Source organism: Marmota monax, unplaced genomic scaffold (genome assembly GCF_021218885.2).
Source record: "Marmota monax isolate L192 unplaced genomic scaffold, Marmota_monax_Labrador192_F-V1.1 WCK01_AAM20220418_F8-fsc00157, whole genome shotgun sequence".
Classification (NCBI taxonomy): domain Eukaryota; kingdom Metazoa; phylum Chordata; class Mammalia; order Rodentia; family Sciuridae; genus Marmota; species Marmota monax.
The window spans coordinates 1,602,387-1,620,927 of record NW_026694573.1 but is presented as its reverse complement, the minus strand read 5'-3'; the positions used below and the strand labels follow the sequence as shown (position 1 = coordinate 1,620,927).

General features: G+C 45.8%; 2 protein-coding genes across 4 annotated transcripts; one reads left to right on the top strand and one right to left on the bottom strand.

Annotated features, from left to right (window-relative positions):
- The first annotated feature begins 925 nt into the window (after positions 1-925).
- Positions 926-6,085, top strand: LOC124077046 (tubulin alpha-3 chain-like). Its single transcript, XM_046421250.2, has 4 exons — positions 926-1,151; positions 2,035-2,183; positions 2,511-3,191; positions 5,789-6,085. The coding sequence occupies exons 1-4, from the start codon at positions 1,031-1,033 to the stop codon at positions 6,083-6,085; spliced, it is 1,248 nt and encodes a 415-aa protein (XP_046277206.1). The 5' UTR covers positions 926-1,030.
- Positions 6,086-7,640: 1,555 nt separating this feature from the next.
- Mzt2b (mitotic spindle organizing protein 2B) lies at positions 7,641-18,468 on the bottom strand. 3 transcript variants are annotated; one of them, XM_046421097.2, is made up of 4 exons: positions 17,944-18,468; positions 17,612-17,760; positions 16,625-16,804; positions 7,641-8,571 (listed from the first exon to the last, which is right to left on the bottom strand). In XM_046421097.2, exons 1-4 carry the CDS (start codon positions 18,294-18,296, stop codon positions 8,414-8,416), a joined length of 840 nt encoding a protein of 279 aa, XP_046277053.2. In that variant the 5' UTR covers positions 18,297-18,468; the 3' UTR covers positions 7,641-8,413. The 3 variants fall into 3 exon arrangements, with proteins under 3 accessions (XP_046277053.2, XP_046277051.1, XP_046277052.1); XM_046421095.2 differs by lacking the exon at positions 16,625-16,804 and having other exon boundaries at positions 17,564-17,760; positions 17,944-18,203; XM_046421096.2 differs by lacking the exon at positions 16,625-16,804 and having other exon boundaries at positions 17,944-18,188.
- Positions 18,469-18,541: the final 73 nt, after the last annotated feature.

Below are 18,541 nucleotides of genomic sequence, written 5' to 3'. Positions count from 1 at the left end.
GGAGGGAATGATTACTAGAAGTTGAGAGGGTATCTTTTTGAAGAGTATTGACTGTTGAAAGTAAGTTGTGGCCTGGATAAAGGGACTCAGGCAGTCCATTGTAGTCTGGCATGGAGAGCATCCTGACTACATTTGCTATAATCTCAAGTTCCTGCCACTGCTGTCTACTGGGAAAACCAACCAGAAGCCATAGGGCAAGAGTTAAGATGTCTCAGCAATCAAGCACAGTGGCACATACCTATTATTCTGGTTACTGAGGAGGCTGAAGCAGGAGGATGGCAAGTTTGAGTCCAGGCAGGACAACTTATTGAGATCCTGTCTAAAATAAAAAATGTAAAGTAGCTCAGTGAGAGCGCACCACAGGGTTCACTTCCCAGTACCATACACACACACATGGTCTTAGCCTCTGTCCTCTAAAGTGTCAGAGACAGGTAATACTACCTACATATGAAGCAGGAGAAGGAGTAAGTAGGATAGAGAATGACAGAGGTCAATCTGTCTGAGCAGATGGAAGACACACAGTGAATACCTGGGCTTGGGCCATGGTAATCTGGAACCTAGTCCATCTTTCCTTGCTTAACTCTTCATTTCATTATCTGTTGCCCAGTGCACAAACTGCTCTATCTTCCTCAGTTCCCATTATAAGCCACAATAAGGAGTTCATTATTAACGTTACATGGCTTGCAGGCTTTAAAAAGAATCCTGGTTTTGCAAAGAGGTTTAAGTTCTGTGGCTGACTGTGCCACTTAACAGCTAGAGTGGCATAGAGCAATTCAGGTAGCATAGAGAACAGGGGTTGAAAGTGAAGTTTATGAAAGTACCAGTCACGGAGGCACTGTAAAAATACTAAATTTTAATGCTTTGCATGCTATATGGTTTAATTTCCCTTGAAGAGGAGTGGGTTTCATGTTTATGTTCTGGTTCCCAGCGCGAGTGTATCTCTATCCACGTGGGGCAGGCAGGTGTCCAGATCGGCAATGCCTGCTGGGAACTGTACTGCCTTGAACATGGAATTCAGCCCGATGGTCAGATGCCAAGTGACAAAACCATTGGCGGCGGGGATGACTCGTTCAACACATTCTTCAGCGAAACCGGGGCTGGCAAGCACGTGCCCAGAGCAGTGTTTGTGGACCTGGAGCCCACCGTGGTTGGTAGGTGCTCAGGCCTGCAGGGAAGGCCTTCCTGGGAGGGTGGGAGAGCCTTGGTAAAGTCCCATGTAGACTCCTTGAATCCCTGTGCAGAAAGGAGGGATGTTGAAGCCTATGCTCCAAACTTTGCTGGGTGAGGAACTCACTGGTGTGGACTGAAGGATCTTGACTGTGGGATTCAGGAACATACCTCAGGAAACCTGCCCGGCAGAGAAAAGCTGCTTAACCAGCAGTAAGCTGGGCTGCAGAGAGATTCCCTCCTGGCTGACTCTGCTGGTCAGGTGGCTCCCGTGCACACCCAGTGCAGGGTGCACGGCCTTGGTTCCCTCCTTCATGCCACCCACACTGACATGCTGGCACACTATAGTCTTGAGCTGCCCGGAGCTGGAACCTTAAGTGTAGAACATTCATTGGGTTCCTCTAGATTGGAAGTCCTAGGTAGTTTCCCATAAGAGGTGTAAAACAGAGCACCTTTCATTGGTTCCCCCGGGACATAACAGAATACCTGTGTGACCAGGCCATATGCAATTCCCTGATGGCACGGCCCCGCTGAAGTCACGCTGACCTGGTGACTGCGGGTTTATGAGTGAGTTTTTAATTGTTCCCTTTGATGTAGCTAGGGGTAGGAAAGAAAGATGTACCTGGAGAATCACCCATATGGGCATGTGAGCATTTTGCCCTCAGTGGGAACTGATCCTGCTGGCATTTGTACAACTGTTGACTCTACCTTGTAAGAGCCGTAAGTGGCATTTGTGGTTTGTGTATCACACAGAGATTTTTCCAGTGTGTGCTTTGTAGATTCAGCCCTCCTGCGGCTGTGTCCACCTTAGTGAGTACAGCAGGCCAGGGAGACTCCCAGAACATGGGGTTGTTTTTTTTTTTGTAGATGAAGTGCGCACAGGGACCTACAGGCAGCTCTTCCACCCGGAACAGTTGATCACTGGGATGGAAGATGTCGCCAATAATTATGCCAGAGGCCATTACACCATTGGCAAGGAGATCGTGGACCTGATCCTGGACCAGATCCGCAAACTGGTAGGAAGAGCACCAAGGAGGCTTCTTGAAGAGGTTCCCGGGTGGGGACGGTGGGCCTTGGATTGTGAAAGGGAGGTCATCTGGGGAGGTCTTAGGTCAGGTTCTGGGATCTGACCAAGTCTACAGAGTCTTCTTGTATGGTGTCTGCTGGGATGCATTGATAGCTGTCTTTTGTCTGCTTTGACTTCTGAGGGTAATGCCTGCTGGTTAGGCACTTTATTTGAGTCCATGCGAACTTGTGAGAGCACAGAGAAGTGAGCCTGGCCTGTTGGAGTTCGGTGGTGTGTCTTCCACAGCCTTTGGCTCACATTATGTGGTTTCTTGCAGGCGGATCTGTGCACAGGACTGCAGGGCTTCCTCATCTTCCACAGCTTCGGGGGCGGCACGGGCTCCGGGTTCGCTTCTCTGCTCATGGAGCGGCTGTCAGTGGACTATGGCAAGAAGTCCAAGCTGGAATTTGCCATCTACCCAGCTCCGCAGGTTTCCACAGCTGTGGTAGAGCCCTACAACTCCATCCTGACCACCCACACGACCCTTGAGCACTCCGACTGTGCCTTCATGGTGGACAACGAAGCCATCTATGACATCTGTCGGCACAACCTGGACATCGAGTGGCCCACGTACACCAACCTCAATCGTCTCATTGGGCAGATCGTGTCCTCCATCACGGCCTCCCTGCGGTTCGATGGGGCCCTGAACGTGGATCTGACAGAATTCCAGACCAACCTGGTGCCATACCCCCGCATCCACTTCCCGCTGGCCACCTATGCCCCAGTCATCTCGGCAGAGAAAGCCTATCACGAGCAGCTCTCAGTGGCCGAGATCACCAATGCCTGCTTTGAGCCGGCCAACCAGATGGTGAAGTGTGACCCTCGCCATGGCAAGTACATGGCCTGCTGCATGTTGTACAGGGGGGACGTGGTCCCAAAAGATGTCAATGCGGCCATCGCCACCATCAAGACCAAGCGCACCATCCAGTTTGTGGATTGGTGCCCCACTGGGTTTAAGGTAGGACTGGGTGCTGTCTAGTCATCATGCTTGTCAGCAAACAGCAGGCCTGAATTTTCATGATGCTCCTGAGAACACAAATCCTTTTGGGAGTCAGTGCTTTTTTACTTGGGTTAGGCTCTTGGTTGCAAATTAGTGAATCAGAATAATTTATTCATTGATATCTCTTGAATTTCCTTTCTGAATCACACTATGTATTTGTAGTGAGCAGTTTTAAAAATTTTTGTTAAACCCATGAGTGTTTTTCCCACTTTTCAAGTTTATTTATTTATCTATTTATTTATTTTTAAAGAATATCTTTATTTTATTTTTATATGGTGCTGAGAATTGAACCCAGTGCCTCATGCATGCTAGGCGAGCACGCTACCACTTGAGCCACATCTCCAGCCCCTCAACTTTATTTATTTATTTACTTATTATTATCTTTTTTTAAAAAAATTTTTTTAATATTTATTTTCTTTAGATTTCGGCGGACACAACATCTTTGTTTGTATGTGGTGCTGAGGATCGAACCGGGGCTGCATGCATTCCAGGCGAGCGCACTACCGCTTGAGCCACATCCCCAGCCTATTACTTATTATTATCTTTTTGGTGGTGCTAGGGATTGAACTCAGGGTCTTATGCATGCTAGGCAAGCAATGTACCAACTGAGCTCTATGTCCTCAGTCCCATATTTTTTATTTTGAAATGGTCTGGCTATGTTGCTGAGGCTGGCCTTGAATTTGGGATCCTCCCACTCAATTCCCATGTTACTGGAATTACCACACCTGGTGCACTTATATTTATATTTTTTTAACAGAATATAGTATTTTCTGAAGAACTTTTGTGCCCCATTCTGATGGTAGGATTAGTGTGGGTACATTGGTGATTAATGTGTGTCTTTTTAACTATTTTGAATTTGGGTGTTACTAAAACAGACTATTGTCAGTTAATCTCACTTTATTGTATAGGTATGTAGAAACTAATTTCAGTTTCAATATCCTATGGATTATCCAATTTAAGGAAAAACCTCCATGAATCTTTTTGTGCTGAAAATGGCAATATATATTTTTTCTTTTAGCTTAGAAATTCTGGTGTGAGTTTTATAAAACACAAAACTTGAGTCACCTCTCCACTGGTACAAGATAGAAACTGCTATCTATCTACTCAGTTTTTCTAATAGTAGTTTCCTAAATCCTGTTGATTGTTAAAACTAGTTGTCCTTGGGCTTGGCTTGGCTTGGCTAGATTTTGTTTGGCTTTCTTTTTCTTTCTTCCTTCTTTTCTTCCCTCCTCAGGCATCAAGCCCAGCAAGTTGTGTATACTAGGAGAGCACTTTACCATTGAGCTCTTGTCTTTGGTTTTCATGCTATGTTCCCTGGGTTAGCTAGCCCCTTATTGCTTCTGGTGGCTATACTGCAGTAGGTTATTTTTAAAATATTTTTAATTGTCAATGGACCTTTATTTTGTTTATTTATATGCAGTGCTGAGAATCGAACCCAGTGCCTCACACATGCCAGGCACGTGCTCTACCACTGAGTCACAATCCCTTTAGATTCTTTATTTTATTTTATTTTTTGTAGTTGTAGATGGACAGAATGCCTTTATTTTATTTGTTCATTTTTATGTGGTGCTGAGGATTGAACCCAGTGCCTCACGCATGCTAGGCACGCACTCTACCACTAAGTCACAACCACAGCCCATACAGTAGGTCCTTATCTAGTATTTTTTGCTCTGGGTTTTCTTCTCTAGATCAGGGGTTTACACAGTTGTTAAACTGGCTGCCAAATTTTATAAATAAGGTTTGGTCTGACTAGTCACACTTGTTCACTTACAAATTGTTTATGGTTTTGCATATCAGCACAATTGAGCAGTTTGGACGAAGAATTGTGAAATGTGGAATTTTTACTTTATCACTTTTTACAGAATAAGTTTGGTTCATCCCTGCTCTAGTTGTTACTACACAGTTCTGCCAAAACTTCTGGTCAAGTTACTCCCTGATTCTGAAACATGGAATGCTTCCCCTTTGGTATCTCCTTGAGCATGTCACTCCCTCTCCCCACTTAAGACACAGATAGGCCACCTTCTGCCACTGTGGTAGTAGTATTCACATGACCTTTGATCTACCTTCGTATATATCACAAAGGTTTGGTTGCTGGGTCAGAAGGGGGAGATATTCCCTGAGCTTTCAGTTATATACAGTTCTCGGGATTTATCTGGGTGGAAAATGTTTTGGTTACAGAAATTCACCATCTTGTTATGGAGAAAATCCACAAAGAACACAAGGTAGTGTGTTTTCAGAGAGAAGATGGAGTCCTTTCCCTTAGTACCATAGTTGTCATAGTTGCTTAGACCCAGCCCTTCAGGCACTTGAGACTGAGCCAAGGATGACTAACTCCAAGGCTTATTTTTCCCTGCTTTTTCCTTTTCTGGAACCATTACCCTGTTGACCCAGCACCATGTGTGATACAAAGAAGGGCTCAGTGCCTGTTTGCAGGGTCAACTGAGCATTCTCAGAGGGTCATCAGAGGGCTCCTGCAGTGTATCTTTATATGAGGAAAAGTAGCCACCATTTCTGGGTTTGATATAAGTTTCATGGAATGCTTTCTTCCCTGGCAGGTGGGCATTAACTACCAGCCCCCCACAGTGGTGCCTGGAGGAGACCTGGCCAAGGTGCAGCGGGCTGTGTGCATGCTGAGCAACACCACTTCCATCGCGGAGGCCTGGGCCCGCCTGGACCATAAGTTCGACCTCATGTATGCCAAGCGGGCCTTTGTGCACTGGTATGTGGGAGAAGGCATGGAGGAAGGGGAATTCTCAGAGGCCCGAGAGGACCTGGCAGCGCTGGAGAAGGATTATGAAGAGGTGGGCGTGGATTCTGTGGAAGCAGAGGCTGAAGAAGGGGAAGAATATTGAGTGGAAAGATGAAACTGGCATGCATTCCTTGTCAACTCTTCTGCCACCCCTCAGCATAGGAGCCTTCACATTGTTTACAATTAAAGTTTCAGTATAAACCCTAAATTTCTGTGTGCTGCATAACTTTGTCCATAGGAGTGGATAGGATCTTAGAACCACACAGAAGGCCAGTCCAGACTCCATAGTCTACTGATTAAAGAGGGACTTGGGGATTATATTGCTGTAATGTTAAGGAACCACTGCTGAAATGATTTGACTTGATGAAAGTATTTCAAATCTAGTTTCAACCGGGTGTGGTGATACATGCCTGTAATCCCAGCGGCTTGGGAGGCTGAGGCAGGATTCACAAATTCAACTCAGTAACTTAGCAAGGCCGTATGCAACTTAGAGACACTATCTCAAAATAAAAAATAAAAGGACTGGGGATGTGGGGCTGAGATTGTGGCTCAGTGGTAGAGCGCTCACTTAGCATGGGTGGGACCCAGGTTCGATCCTCAGCACCACATAAAAATAAAGGCATTGTGTTTTGTTCATCTATACCTAAAAAATAAAATGTTAAAAAAAAAAAAGGACTGGGGATGTGGATCAGTCGTTGGGCACCCCTGAGATCAATCCTTAATAAACACACACACACACAAATCCAGTTTCAAAGCATAAAATTTATAAATTCCTAAGGAAACTGAGTTAGATTTTTCCCATTTTTTAAAAAAAATTTTTAATTTGGGGCCTTCTCTGTTGATGAGACTGAATAAAGCATAAGAGTTTAGAAATGGAGGGCTTAAAATCTGAGGTCTGAGGGTAGGATATGTCCACAAAATCCCTAAAACTGAGTCAAATGAGAAAGATCAAGGCAATTTGAGGGGAAAGGGATATTACTGAATTCCCCATAGCATGCATGACTCATTAAGTCACAACATATCACTATAACCTCAATGTTGTGTGGCCAGTTGGAGACAGTGCTCTCCTTCTATGTTCATACACTCACACCTCTTACCTAGTATTGTGAACAGTCCTAATAGGGAATTCCACCTCTTGCACTTCAAGGGAAACACGTTGAGCTGTTTATAATAAAGACCTGGCAATACATATATCTTCTCTTGGACTTAAAAGCTGGGACCAAGAAAGTCAAGTCACTGGTTTAAGTTACTTGGTTAGTTACGCTATAGAAAAACTGGGACCAGCACATACCTCATTCTAAATCTATGGGCTTTCATATGTTCAAAAAATGATAGAGAACATTTGATTTTTTTTCCTTAACACTTTATTATTGAAACTTCCCTCTGATCCTCATGGTTAAAATTCTTACATGTAAATTGAAAAAAAAGTTTCTTGTGTGGGATGACATGGACTGAGGATAAGAATGAAAGCTGGAGCCATGCACTTTGGAATGAAGGAGAATGGGTGTGATGACAAAATAGGTACAAATGAAATCCAAGAATTACACATGCATTATTACTATTTCCACAGTTCTCTTGTCCATAAAAGTTATCATGAGATTGCAATATTTATATATTTGTCGCGACCCCTCGCCGGCAAGGGAAAACACGACACAGGATTCTTCTTTCAGCAGTTTATTCAGGCCTTGTTTCATGTATCATCTTCTAGTGACCCCCCGCCGAGCGCCCAAGCATAGCCTAATAAAGCTTACTCAAGTCCAATCCAAAGCTGCCATGCGGGGTTTTCTCATAGGGTGTTGAGGGACAGCGTGCCAACCTTCCCTAATAAGGAGTTGTTTACCAAGATCCACAACGGAGACCGGCGCCATCTTCTAATGGCGGCAACGGTCTACAAACACGGCTCACCACATATATTCAAATCAATTTAAATGAAATCAATGTTTATAGGTGTTTTGTTGACCCAGAGGGCTGATACATGGAGAAAATATAGGACAATTTTGGTGTTTGAACAGAACTTTTAGTCTAGTGGCTCATTTCAATAAAAATTTTTTGTGTGGTGGCATGTGCTACTGTAGCTGTAAGACCTAAAAAGGGACAGATTTAGTTTATAATGTATTATAAGGACCGAGTTGTAAAGAAGTTTTGGGAGACCATGTCATATACTATCTATCCTATAATTTTAAAAATAAAATAGCCCTAATAAAGTAGAATAAAAGATGCCTTTAAAATCAAAAAGATACCTACTAAAATAAATTGTGTGTGAGGTATAAATGTTTACATAATTTTAAACTTATTTCTGATGTTTTCTTGTGGGGAGAACAATGATTTTGATTCTCAGCTTTTTAGAGAGACTTAGTGGAAGGAGATGGCACACAGCCTTTGCTGGGAGAACAATGGTTCTAGCACGCTGGCAATGCAGTCTGTTCTCTTCCTATGTGCTGCTCCTAGAGGTGCTCTTCCCAGGCCCGCCTCCCTTGGGCAGCCTTGTGGCACTGGGTTGGCGGGGCATCCTTTGGCTGGATCCTTCCCGGCTTCCACGTTCTGCCAGTGTAGGTGCTCCACTAAGAGTAGGGCCGCCTTTGTTTCTTCCTAAGAAAATAACACAACATTAGGAACCAGGGTAAACGCCATTGTCAAAGCTCAATTAATTATATTTGTGTTCCTTGAGTAACATTCACGTTAATGTTACGGTCTGGGTGCCCCACATCAGTCTGGAGTCCTGTGGCTCACATCTGCCTAAATTAGCACATCCCAGAGAAGCCCTTGACAGTGTGCAGGGGGCCTTCTAGATGTCATCCCAGGGATAAAGCAGGAATGTTTTGAAAGCAGAGGTGCATTCAGGGAAAGGATACCCCTACCTGGTCTGCCCTGGACAGTGTACATGATCTGCCCCTCAGCAGGTAACAGGAGGAACAGGCTGCCACCTCCTTCCCAATGTATATTCATACTGTACCATATGTAACTGCCTTGATCAGATTCTGACAGGAAGTACATTCACTAGAATTGAAAGCAGATTTCAGATTTTGAATATTATTTCTCATATTGTTTTTTCCCTACCTCTATGGACTATTCTTTAAATGCAGTGGTCAAGCCTCTTGTTTTCAGGGTTAGCTATCTGTTCCATAGTTGGATTCCTGCTGAGGTTTGAAAACTTGAAATTGTCCAACTGCTAGATAGTTAACCTGTGATGAATCCCACTGGTTCACATAGTCCTTGCTTTGCATATTCTTTTGTGCACAGAAAGAATGAAAGATCTGTAGCCACACTTGGACCAGAGTTTTATTTTAAAGGGATGGCTTCTCCTGGGCTCAAGATATTGACAGTATGAGCAAGACTGAGAAGATCCTGTGGGGACAAGACATGACTGGGAGCAGGCTTGCTCATGGGGTCACAGTCCCTTACACATGTAGAATCTATCTCTTCCCTGGCCTAGCAAGGTATGCTCTGCAGGTTTTGACCAGGATATATGTCTCCTGCTTGAGCCATGATATAGGGTTCCACCCCTATCTCTCCACCTCCAGATTTTTTCCTTGTCCTGATTAGAGACAGGATACCCTGGCTACTTTGAGACCCCTGCTTTGTTTTCCCCTGAAAGTACCGAATCTAAGCTTTGAAGATTCCCAGATACTGATCAACATTGTTTAGGTTGCCTGAAATACTAAAAGATGAAAGTGTTACCAAACTCACAGAAACAAGCCCTCTCCTGTAGCCAGTTTCCTTGAACCTAATATAAACTGTATATGCTGATCCCCTGGGGTTGGGGACATGCCAAAGTGACCTCTCCTATCACTGTATTTCTCCAGGAACATGCTACAGCCCCTCTATAAATCCCTCTAATAAATACTTTGGATTGATCACCCTGATGTTTAGTGCTTCTTTCTTTGACATTCCAACTGGCCTCAAGCCAGGGTGGTTATAGGAGTTCCCCTATTGCTACTTTTGGGGGCAGTTCCAGCTTTGGGCTCAGGCCTTTGATCATGGTTTTTCCATGGCCTATTCATCAAGTTTAGCCAAATAGCCTGCAAAAGAAAACTGTTTTTGGAGCAAAGATGCTACAAGGTGTCTTAGAATCCATGAGGTGGAAACCCATGTCTGAGATAGTAGAGACACTGGCTCCTGCAACTCACTTTTTATGCTCTAGAATCCTCACCATGAAACTCTCCCCAGATTCTTTTTCTTTCTTTCTTTTTTTTTTTAATTTGTAGCATAATATCCTTCATTGATATAGGTGGGGAATTCCTTTAAAGTCTACTAACAAATTGAATTCAACAGTAGTCAAATTCATGATCAATGTTTTCATCAATATTGAAAAGTTTTCAGAATTTTTTGAATATTGCTTTGCTTTGTATTCATTCTCTGGTTGATGAAGGAATTTTGCATTCCTGAAAGACCTCCATGGGAGGAGGGTAATCACCTAGGAATGTCACTTGAATTCTTCAATTGTGATGAGAGCCTCCCCGGATTCTTGTACAATAGGATGGCCCTCCTTATGAGAATTTCCAGAAAGTTCTTCCTTGGAGAACTAGGGGATCTTTGCTGTCTGGTTAGGTGGGAAGGATAACTGTGGTGCCACACTTTTAATGCTGATATCTTGTCCTTGTCTTCCTTTGATTTTCCCCCTGTCTCACCTCCCTGGAGGTGATTACATACAGTTGATCACTCAAGTGATTACATAAAGTTGATTCAATAAAAATGTAGTAACAGGGTACCCACAATTGAGGTGTAGAACAGATTGGAGCATGTGATAGGGTGAAGTTGGGCCCACTCAGCCTACCACTGGCTCACGAAAATGATACAAAGTAGAGAATGGTCAGCAGGAATTTCCTTTGGTACAAGCGGTCATCATTCTTGCCTTCATTGACTGGTCAGTGAGCACAGATCTTGTCACCATTGGTTGGATGGGCCTTATCACTCTCAGCATCTCCTACAATATGCAAATGGTCATAAGGGGCCACAGTCCCTCTGCACGCTAAACCAGGCATATGAAACTTTCTGTATCAGTTAGCCTAATTCTGGGTGCTCAGGTATCCACATGCTGGCTGCAAGGGATGTTTCCTGACAGAAGCAGAAATACAGCTCAGGGTGGGTCAATCAAGCTCGCTCCCAGCAACTGGCAGGGCAGGTCTCAGACATGGGCCTGACTCTGAAGCCAGCTTTTCCTCTTGCTCTGAGTTTCCTCCTTGTCAGGATAATGACCAGGTCCACCTAGAAGATGAAGGATGACAAGGAAATGGAAAGGGACAAATCATGCCCATCTTTAAATCTGACAGGATCAATAAGCCCAGTGTAATATGAAAGAGTGAACAGGTATAAATCTAAATCATAGAAGACATTAAGAAACAGTCTAAGACTTGGGGGTATAGCTCAATGATAAAGTGCTTGCCCAGCATGTACGAAGCCCTAGGTTTAGTCCTCAGAACCACACACACAAGAAATTTATATAATTATATATATGTGAGATAATTAAATGGATTTTTATAATCTATGTATTATATATGTGTTGTGTACAATACATGTACATTTTTAATATATATTCACATATATATGAATGCCAACCCATTTGTCCAGCTGTGATTCTTAGAACCCTTCAGGAATCACATACTTTCACTATTAGTAGGGACACTGATCCAGGCCTCCTCATTTTATGCATGGACAAGGAGGCCAAGGGTTTTAGGCCAAAGGGGAATGGTCTGTAGTGACATGATGGAGAAGCCTTTACAGTGCAGAACTAGTTTTATCAAGAACAGTGGGATTATTAAGGATTGGTGGAGTGGGAGGGTGGTGGCAACTTATGCTCCCAGGCCTGGTCACTTTTAATGAACCAAAGATAAACAAGAACCACTGAATGTTTAAAATATCCTGCCTAGTTCTCTTCAAACTTTCGTGCCACTCCTACCCCTAAAACCAGCTGGTGATCTCTCAGAATTTTATGATCTCCTATAGAAGCAACCCCCAAAATGTATCAGTCTGTCAGCTACCCTGTCATGGTTTGGTGAAATCCAGAAGCTAGGGAGTGGACCAAGTTGGAGTGGGATCCACTCTGCCATTTATCTTTTGAATAGCCTTTGTGAGCCCCAACTTGCCAACCCCTATAAACTTGACTGGCTGACTAGGCAAAGCAGGTAGAGAATGAGGATTTATAAAGATCCTTGGTGTAGCCAAGCATGGTTATGTGTGCCTGTCTAGCTACTTGGGAGGCTAAGTCAGGAGCCCACAAGTTTGAGACATCTTGGCAACATACTGAGAGCCCATCTCATGAATAAATAAATAATAAATAGAAACCTAGTATGTCCTGCTTTTCTCTGTTGGTCTAGGGAGGCTTGTCTCCTTTCTGAGTGGGAATGCCACCTTATGGTGACATGGGTCAGCAGGCATTGGTGTTAAGGAAGGTAAAAACTGGAGTGGGCAAGGAGAGGTAAGAACTGAAGAGAGGGTAAGAAAACACTACAGGATCCTCTTCAGGAGCATGCTGTGGTGAGGGCAAGTAGCATCAATAAGTCTATATCACACTGGTCAGTGGCAAAATAGCAAGCCACCCCAAAATCTTATTGAGCACACAAACTTGTGTCCTGGTAGAGGCCAATTTGGTTCCCCAGGCAAAGGGCACAATCTTCCTTAAGGCAAAAAAATCACAGGTCTGTGCTGTCACCAGCTACTACTGTTGCTCTCTGGCCACAGTAGAGGCCTACCTGATGCTTCCAGAACACATACAGACCTAGTGACAAAGACATACATATAGGACAGATGTACCCATGTGTACTCTTAACTCAGTCTATACTTGGGAAGGCGTTCTTTCATGTGGATGTATCCAGTGCCCCTACCCCTGGGCTTGTGCACGCATGCACAAACACCCACACCCACACACCTTTCCTTGGTGTTGCTGGAAAAAAGTGTTACCATCTAAGTGCTGAAGCAATGCTGTCCAACAGTAATATGATTTGAGCCACATATATATAATTTAAATAGCCACATTAAAATGAAAGGCTGGGGTTGTGGCTCAGCGTTAGAGCACTCGCCTACCATGTGCAGGTCCTTGGGTTCGATCCTTAGCACCACATAAAAATAAATAAATAAATAAAATAAAGGTATTGTGTCCAACTACAACTAAAAAATAAATATTAAAAAAAATAAGATAAAAAATAAAGAGAAAGTGGGAAGTTACATTCAGTCAGTTATTTACAGTACTGGGGATTGAACCCAGGAGTGCTGTACCACTAAACTACATCCTCAGCTTTTTTGTATTGAGACAGAGTCTTGCTAAATTGCCTAGGCTAGTCTTGAACTTGAGATCCTCCTTCCTCAGCCTTCCAAGTCAATGAAATTATAGGTGTGTGCCACCATAACCAAATAAATTATGTATTTTAATTAACCCAAAATATGCAATATACAGTCAGCCCTCTATCTGTGGTTTCCACATCCATGGATACAACCAATTTTGGATTGAAAATACTTAAAATAGCCAGTGTGTTGGTGCCCACTTGTAATTCAAGCACACTTGTTGATGCATACTTGCCTCAGTAGCCTGAGGCAAGAGGATCATAAGTTTGAGGCTAGCATAGACAACTTAACCAGACTCTGTCTCAAAATTTAAAAAATTTAAATAGGGCTAAGGGGCTGAGGGTGTTGCTCAGTGGTAGAATACTTGTCTAGCATGTATAAGGCCCTGGGTTGGATATCCAGCACTGACAAAAAAAAGGCGGGGTGCTGAGGATGCAACTCAGTGGTATAGATCCTAGGTTCAATCCCTACCACCACAAAATAATAAAAATAAAATTGGAAAAAAAATTGCATCCTTAAACAATATAGCAACTACTTATATAATATTTATATTGGATTAAGTATTCTCAAGCTGATTTTAAGTAAACAAGAGAGCTGGGTATGGTGGCATACATCTGTAGTCTCAGATCCTCCAAGGACTGACACAGGAGGAATGCTTGAGCTCAGGAGTTCAGAGCCAGCCTAGGCAACATAGCAAGGCCCCATTTCTAAAAAAATAAATAGAGGCTCAGGATATAGTTCAGTGGTAGAGTGCTTGCTTAGCATACATGAGGCCCTGGGTTCGATCCCCAGCATCATCCAACAGACACACACAAACACCATTCCTTTGAAGAAGTGTTAGATAATTTTTATGTATATTAAAAAAGAATAAGTGGGGGGGCTATGGTTGTAGTTCAGTGGTAGAGCGTTTGCCTGGCATGTGTGAAGCACAGGGTTCGATTCTTAGCACCATATATAAATAAATAAAGATCCATTGACAACTAAAAAAATATTTTAAAAAAAGGATAAGGGAGGATGACATAGGTTATATGCAAACACTCTGCCATTTTATATAAGGGACTCAAGATTTTGGTACTTATGGGGGTGTGCTAGAACCAATACCCACAGATACCAAGGGACAACTGTATTATCATTTCAACATGTAATCAGTATATAGCCATGAGCTGTTGCATTCATTTTTGTACCAGTTCTTTGACATCCAGTGTGTCTTGACTGCAACAGCCATACATGGCTCATGGCTCCCTTACTGACAGCACAGATCACATGACCCATCTTCCACATACCGAACCTCACTCTACATGTTCTGGAGGGACATATTTTCAAAATGTATAGTTTCCCTAAACCCAATTAGAGAACACTCAACTGAATTTAATTTCCCCTCAATGACTACAGGCCCTCACTGTGACCAGCATTCCCCATCTGTGTTTCTGAGGTCTTATGTTTCCCCCTTCTCTGCTGGGCATGGATGAGTCCCTGCAGGCTTCCTGGATGGCTAGGAATCCAGACAGCACCATCGTACTTGCTGTGATTTACAGACTCAAACTCCTGAGTCGGGCTCTGGCCCATGTGGCCTAGAGCACCTCCACACTGAGTTCTGTGGGAAACCTAGGGCAAGTTAACCTCAATGGTTCCAAACTCTGTCATCCCAAATGGATCACTTTGAGCATTCATATTTATTCCACTATATATTTTGTCATTTATAAGGTAGCTGGAATGTTTGTGTGGGTGGATGCTATGACATATAGGCCTTAGAGATCTCTATCTCATCTGGTGGCCCCTTGGCTGCAGCATACTCCTGGCATAGCCCTACCTCTGCCTCACTCCTCTGTATATCCTCCCCACCAACCAGCCACCCCAGTCTCTCCTCTGTCCCCCAGGCATCTTCTCAGGTCCTCCATGTCCTCCCAGGACTGGGGTCTAGTTAAGCTTCCAGGATTGAGTCTTTGAAAGCCAACAACCCTGTAGGGCCCAGCACTTCAGGCCACTCCTGTTCTTGTGCTGAGGCTTCTCCCCACTTCCCTGGAAGACCCATTCTTCCTCTTTGGTGGGTTATTAAACCCAGGAGAGCTTTACTACATCCCCAGCCCTTTTTATTTTGAAACAGGGTCTCACTAAGTTGCTGAGGCTGGCCTTAAATTTGTAATCCTTCTGCCTCAGCCTCCTGAATCTCTGGGATCAGAGGCATGCACCTCTGCACCCAGCTGAGCCCTCATGCATTCACACAGTGCTTCTGCTCCCTGTGCTTCACCCCCACATCTTTTGACTCTCTGTGCTTTTTCTCCCTTTTCCTTCTGCCCCAGGTTAGGCCATGCTCCTACCAGTGGCCAGGACACAACACATGACATACCACTATCCTGCATCTCTGCCTCACTTGGTTCAGCCCTCTCCACACCACACCATCTGGCAGGGCTGCAGAGGCCCTGCCTAACTGGCCCCTCCTGCCCCAACCTGCTATGGTAGTGCTGCAGGTTTATAACTGAATGGACCATACCTCTTTCTATCTTCATCATTGTACGTTTATCTTCTTTCACTGGACCCAAAGCAAGTCCATCTTATCTACCTTCTGGGCCTTCATTGGCAAGAACTGGACCTGATACCTGGGGTTACTGATTGAGTGAGCAGCAATGTCCCTTCAAGTGAAAGAGACCCTGTTCCCAGTCTCTCCTTCCCAGTCCCTTGGCCCTTCCCCACCCTCCCTGGGCCTGAGCTCCAGGCAGTATCTGGAATCTGGAGAACACAGAGGGAGGGTTTGCAGGAGGGTGCAATCAAAGCACCCTGAGGCCTCACACACCATGCTCTGGGCATCTGGCAATACCCAGAAGATACCCCTGTCCAGGATGAGAGAGGAAAGGGGACTCAGATTGCAAGTATGACTTATAGGACAAGCTTACATCACTCATATATATGGTACTGCCAAGGGGGCTGGCAGAAGCCATAGCATCTGTATTATCTTCTAGACCACCTATCCAGGTAGGGGACAGCATCTAAGAGGCTGAGATGCTTCTCATACCTGAGGTTGTGCTCCCAACACTATGCCATGTTGCCTCTTCCCTGCCTCTCAGCCTGCTGTCCTCCCCTGGAGTGGAGACCTTTACAGTGTAAAAGTCTTACCCACCAGAGTTAGTCTCTGGGGCATAGAGGTATTAGCCCCACCCCCTGACCAGCCTAACTACATGTTCTAGAAGTACTGTATCTTTAGTAAACTGAGTTAGAGAGAGTGGCCTGGCACTAAGCTGCAAGGCAGTAATGGCCTGCACATTCTGCCCTTGCAGTTCAAAGCTGCTCTGGCCTCACATGTGCCATGGCAGTTTCCAAGGAAACAAGAGAGCACACCAACCCCCAGAGATAAGCCAATAAACACGACCTGCAAAAGGAGAGAACAAGCAGCAAGAGAACCGGAGGGAAGCGGGGGGCCCTGGAGAGAGAGGCGAGTGCGTGGCAGCTGGGCCGTGGAGCAGAACCGGAGAGGCCGTAGGCCGCAGGGCAGAGGAAAATGAGGACCTTGCAGGGGGGCTACTGTTCCTGGCAGAGAGAAAGGAGGCCTCTGGAAGTCAGAGAAAGACACAAAGAGAGCAGACAGAGGGTAGGTAAGTGAGGCAACCTGAATGCCAGTGCCTGGGGCCTCTCCTGGCTCAGGCATATGGATCCCCAGGGCCCTGGCACTACTCCCCTCAGGGCCCTGCCTGTGTGGCTATCCCAAGTGCTTCTAGGCAGGAAGCCAGCCCTGGATCTCCTTTCATTTGCCTGGAAGATCCTGCTGAATTTCAGAGGGTTCCCAGCAGCCTCTGTGGGACAGAAGCAACACACAGGGAAGATGATCAAGGACAGTGGATCCATGGTGACATACTCTTAATCACCAGCATCTGCTCATTCCCAGTCATGATCAAGAAAATGAGGAAGCCCTTGAAACTTGAGTAGAGAGGTGCTCCAGTAATCCTTGGAGGGAAGCCCGGCTGGCCAGGACCCTGGGCAGAGCTCAGGTCAGGGTGAGGTACAGGCAAGGGGGAGCATGCCCTGGTCTATGTACACTTCCCTGAAGGTTTTAATGCCAGGACAGGTAACAAAGCCATCTTAATTCCCATGCTTGTGGAATGAAGGCATGAGTGAAGAGGCGAGAAGATGGGGCAGGTGAATTCCAGCCTGTTTGGAACACCCTAGGGCCCCCACTCTGCAATCATGATCTGGAAGTGCACTTCCAAGGGTGGCAATCGAGCCAGGGCCTTGAGTCTGTGGATGGCCCTAAAGGTTCTAACAGGAGACTCACTGGCAGGCATCGCCATTCACGGCTAAGCCTGGACTGTACCTTGACACCTCAGCCACCGGGGAGGGGAGAATGGGGCCCAGCTCTGACCTCGGGTCTCCGACACGCCCGACGTGGGCAGAGACAAAGCCAAAGGGTCCTGGGGATCGCTTGCCAGCCTCTGCCCGGCACACATGGACTTGAGCATCTGGAAGACGGCGAGAGGGGCCACGTTCAGATTCAGCAGGTCCACCAGGATCCTGGTGAGAACAAAAGTGATGCTCAGTGAACCCTTCCCGCCACAAGACAGGCCTGCCCTGGAGACCCGACACGGGCTGCGGGCTCTTCTACACCAGTGGGTCCAGGCTAGGGCGTGGCGGAGGCCAGGAACCGGGGTGTTTGCGGGTCGGAGGAGCAAGAAGTCACCACCCGCGCCCGCTCACTTGAACACGTCGGGATCCATGGCGGCGCCAGCCGCCTGCGCCAGCTCATACAGCTCCATCTCCTCGGCGCTCAGCACCTTCTTCCGCCGCAGCGCGAGTTTCTGCAGAGTTGCAGCCTCCAGAACCGGGGTCGCCCCGAGTCCGGGACCTCCGCCGGCAGCCGCCATGTAAGCTGCGGGTAAGACAGCGCGCGCCCTGACCCTGCCCACCAGGCCGCCGCTCCGCCAAGTCGCAGTCGGACGGGAGTTCCCACAGCGCCCTCTACCGGCTGCTGACAACCATCCTTTTCCCTGCAGCGTCCTTGCAGAGCCAACTAGACTTCCCCAGCTCTGAGGGCTGGCATGCGGGGCCATCTCACGGAGTTATTCGAGCCCTAGACTTTTATTGAGGGCCCACTGTGTACTATGTAGTGTGTTAGGCGTGTGGATGCCATAGTGGAACACAGAGATTAGCTTCTTACAACCAGATCTTCCCTGATAGATTGCATTGATCTTGCTCACTTACACAGCAACACCTAGCACAATGCCTGGCTTAGAGTGGGCGCTTCAATGTCGCGTGTAATTGTATTTTGGCGTAGGTCCTCCACTAGGGGGCGCTC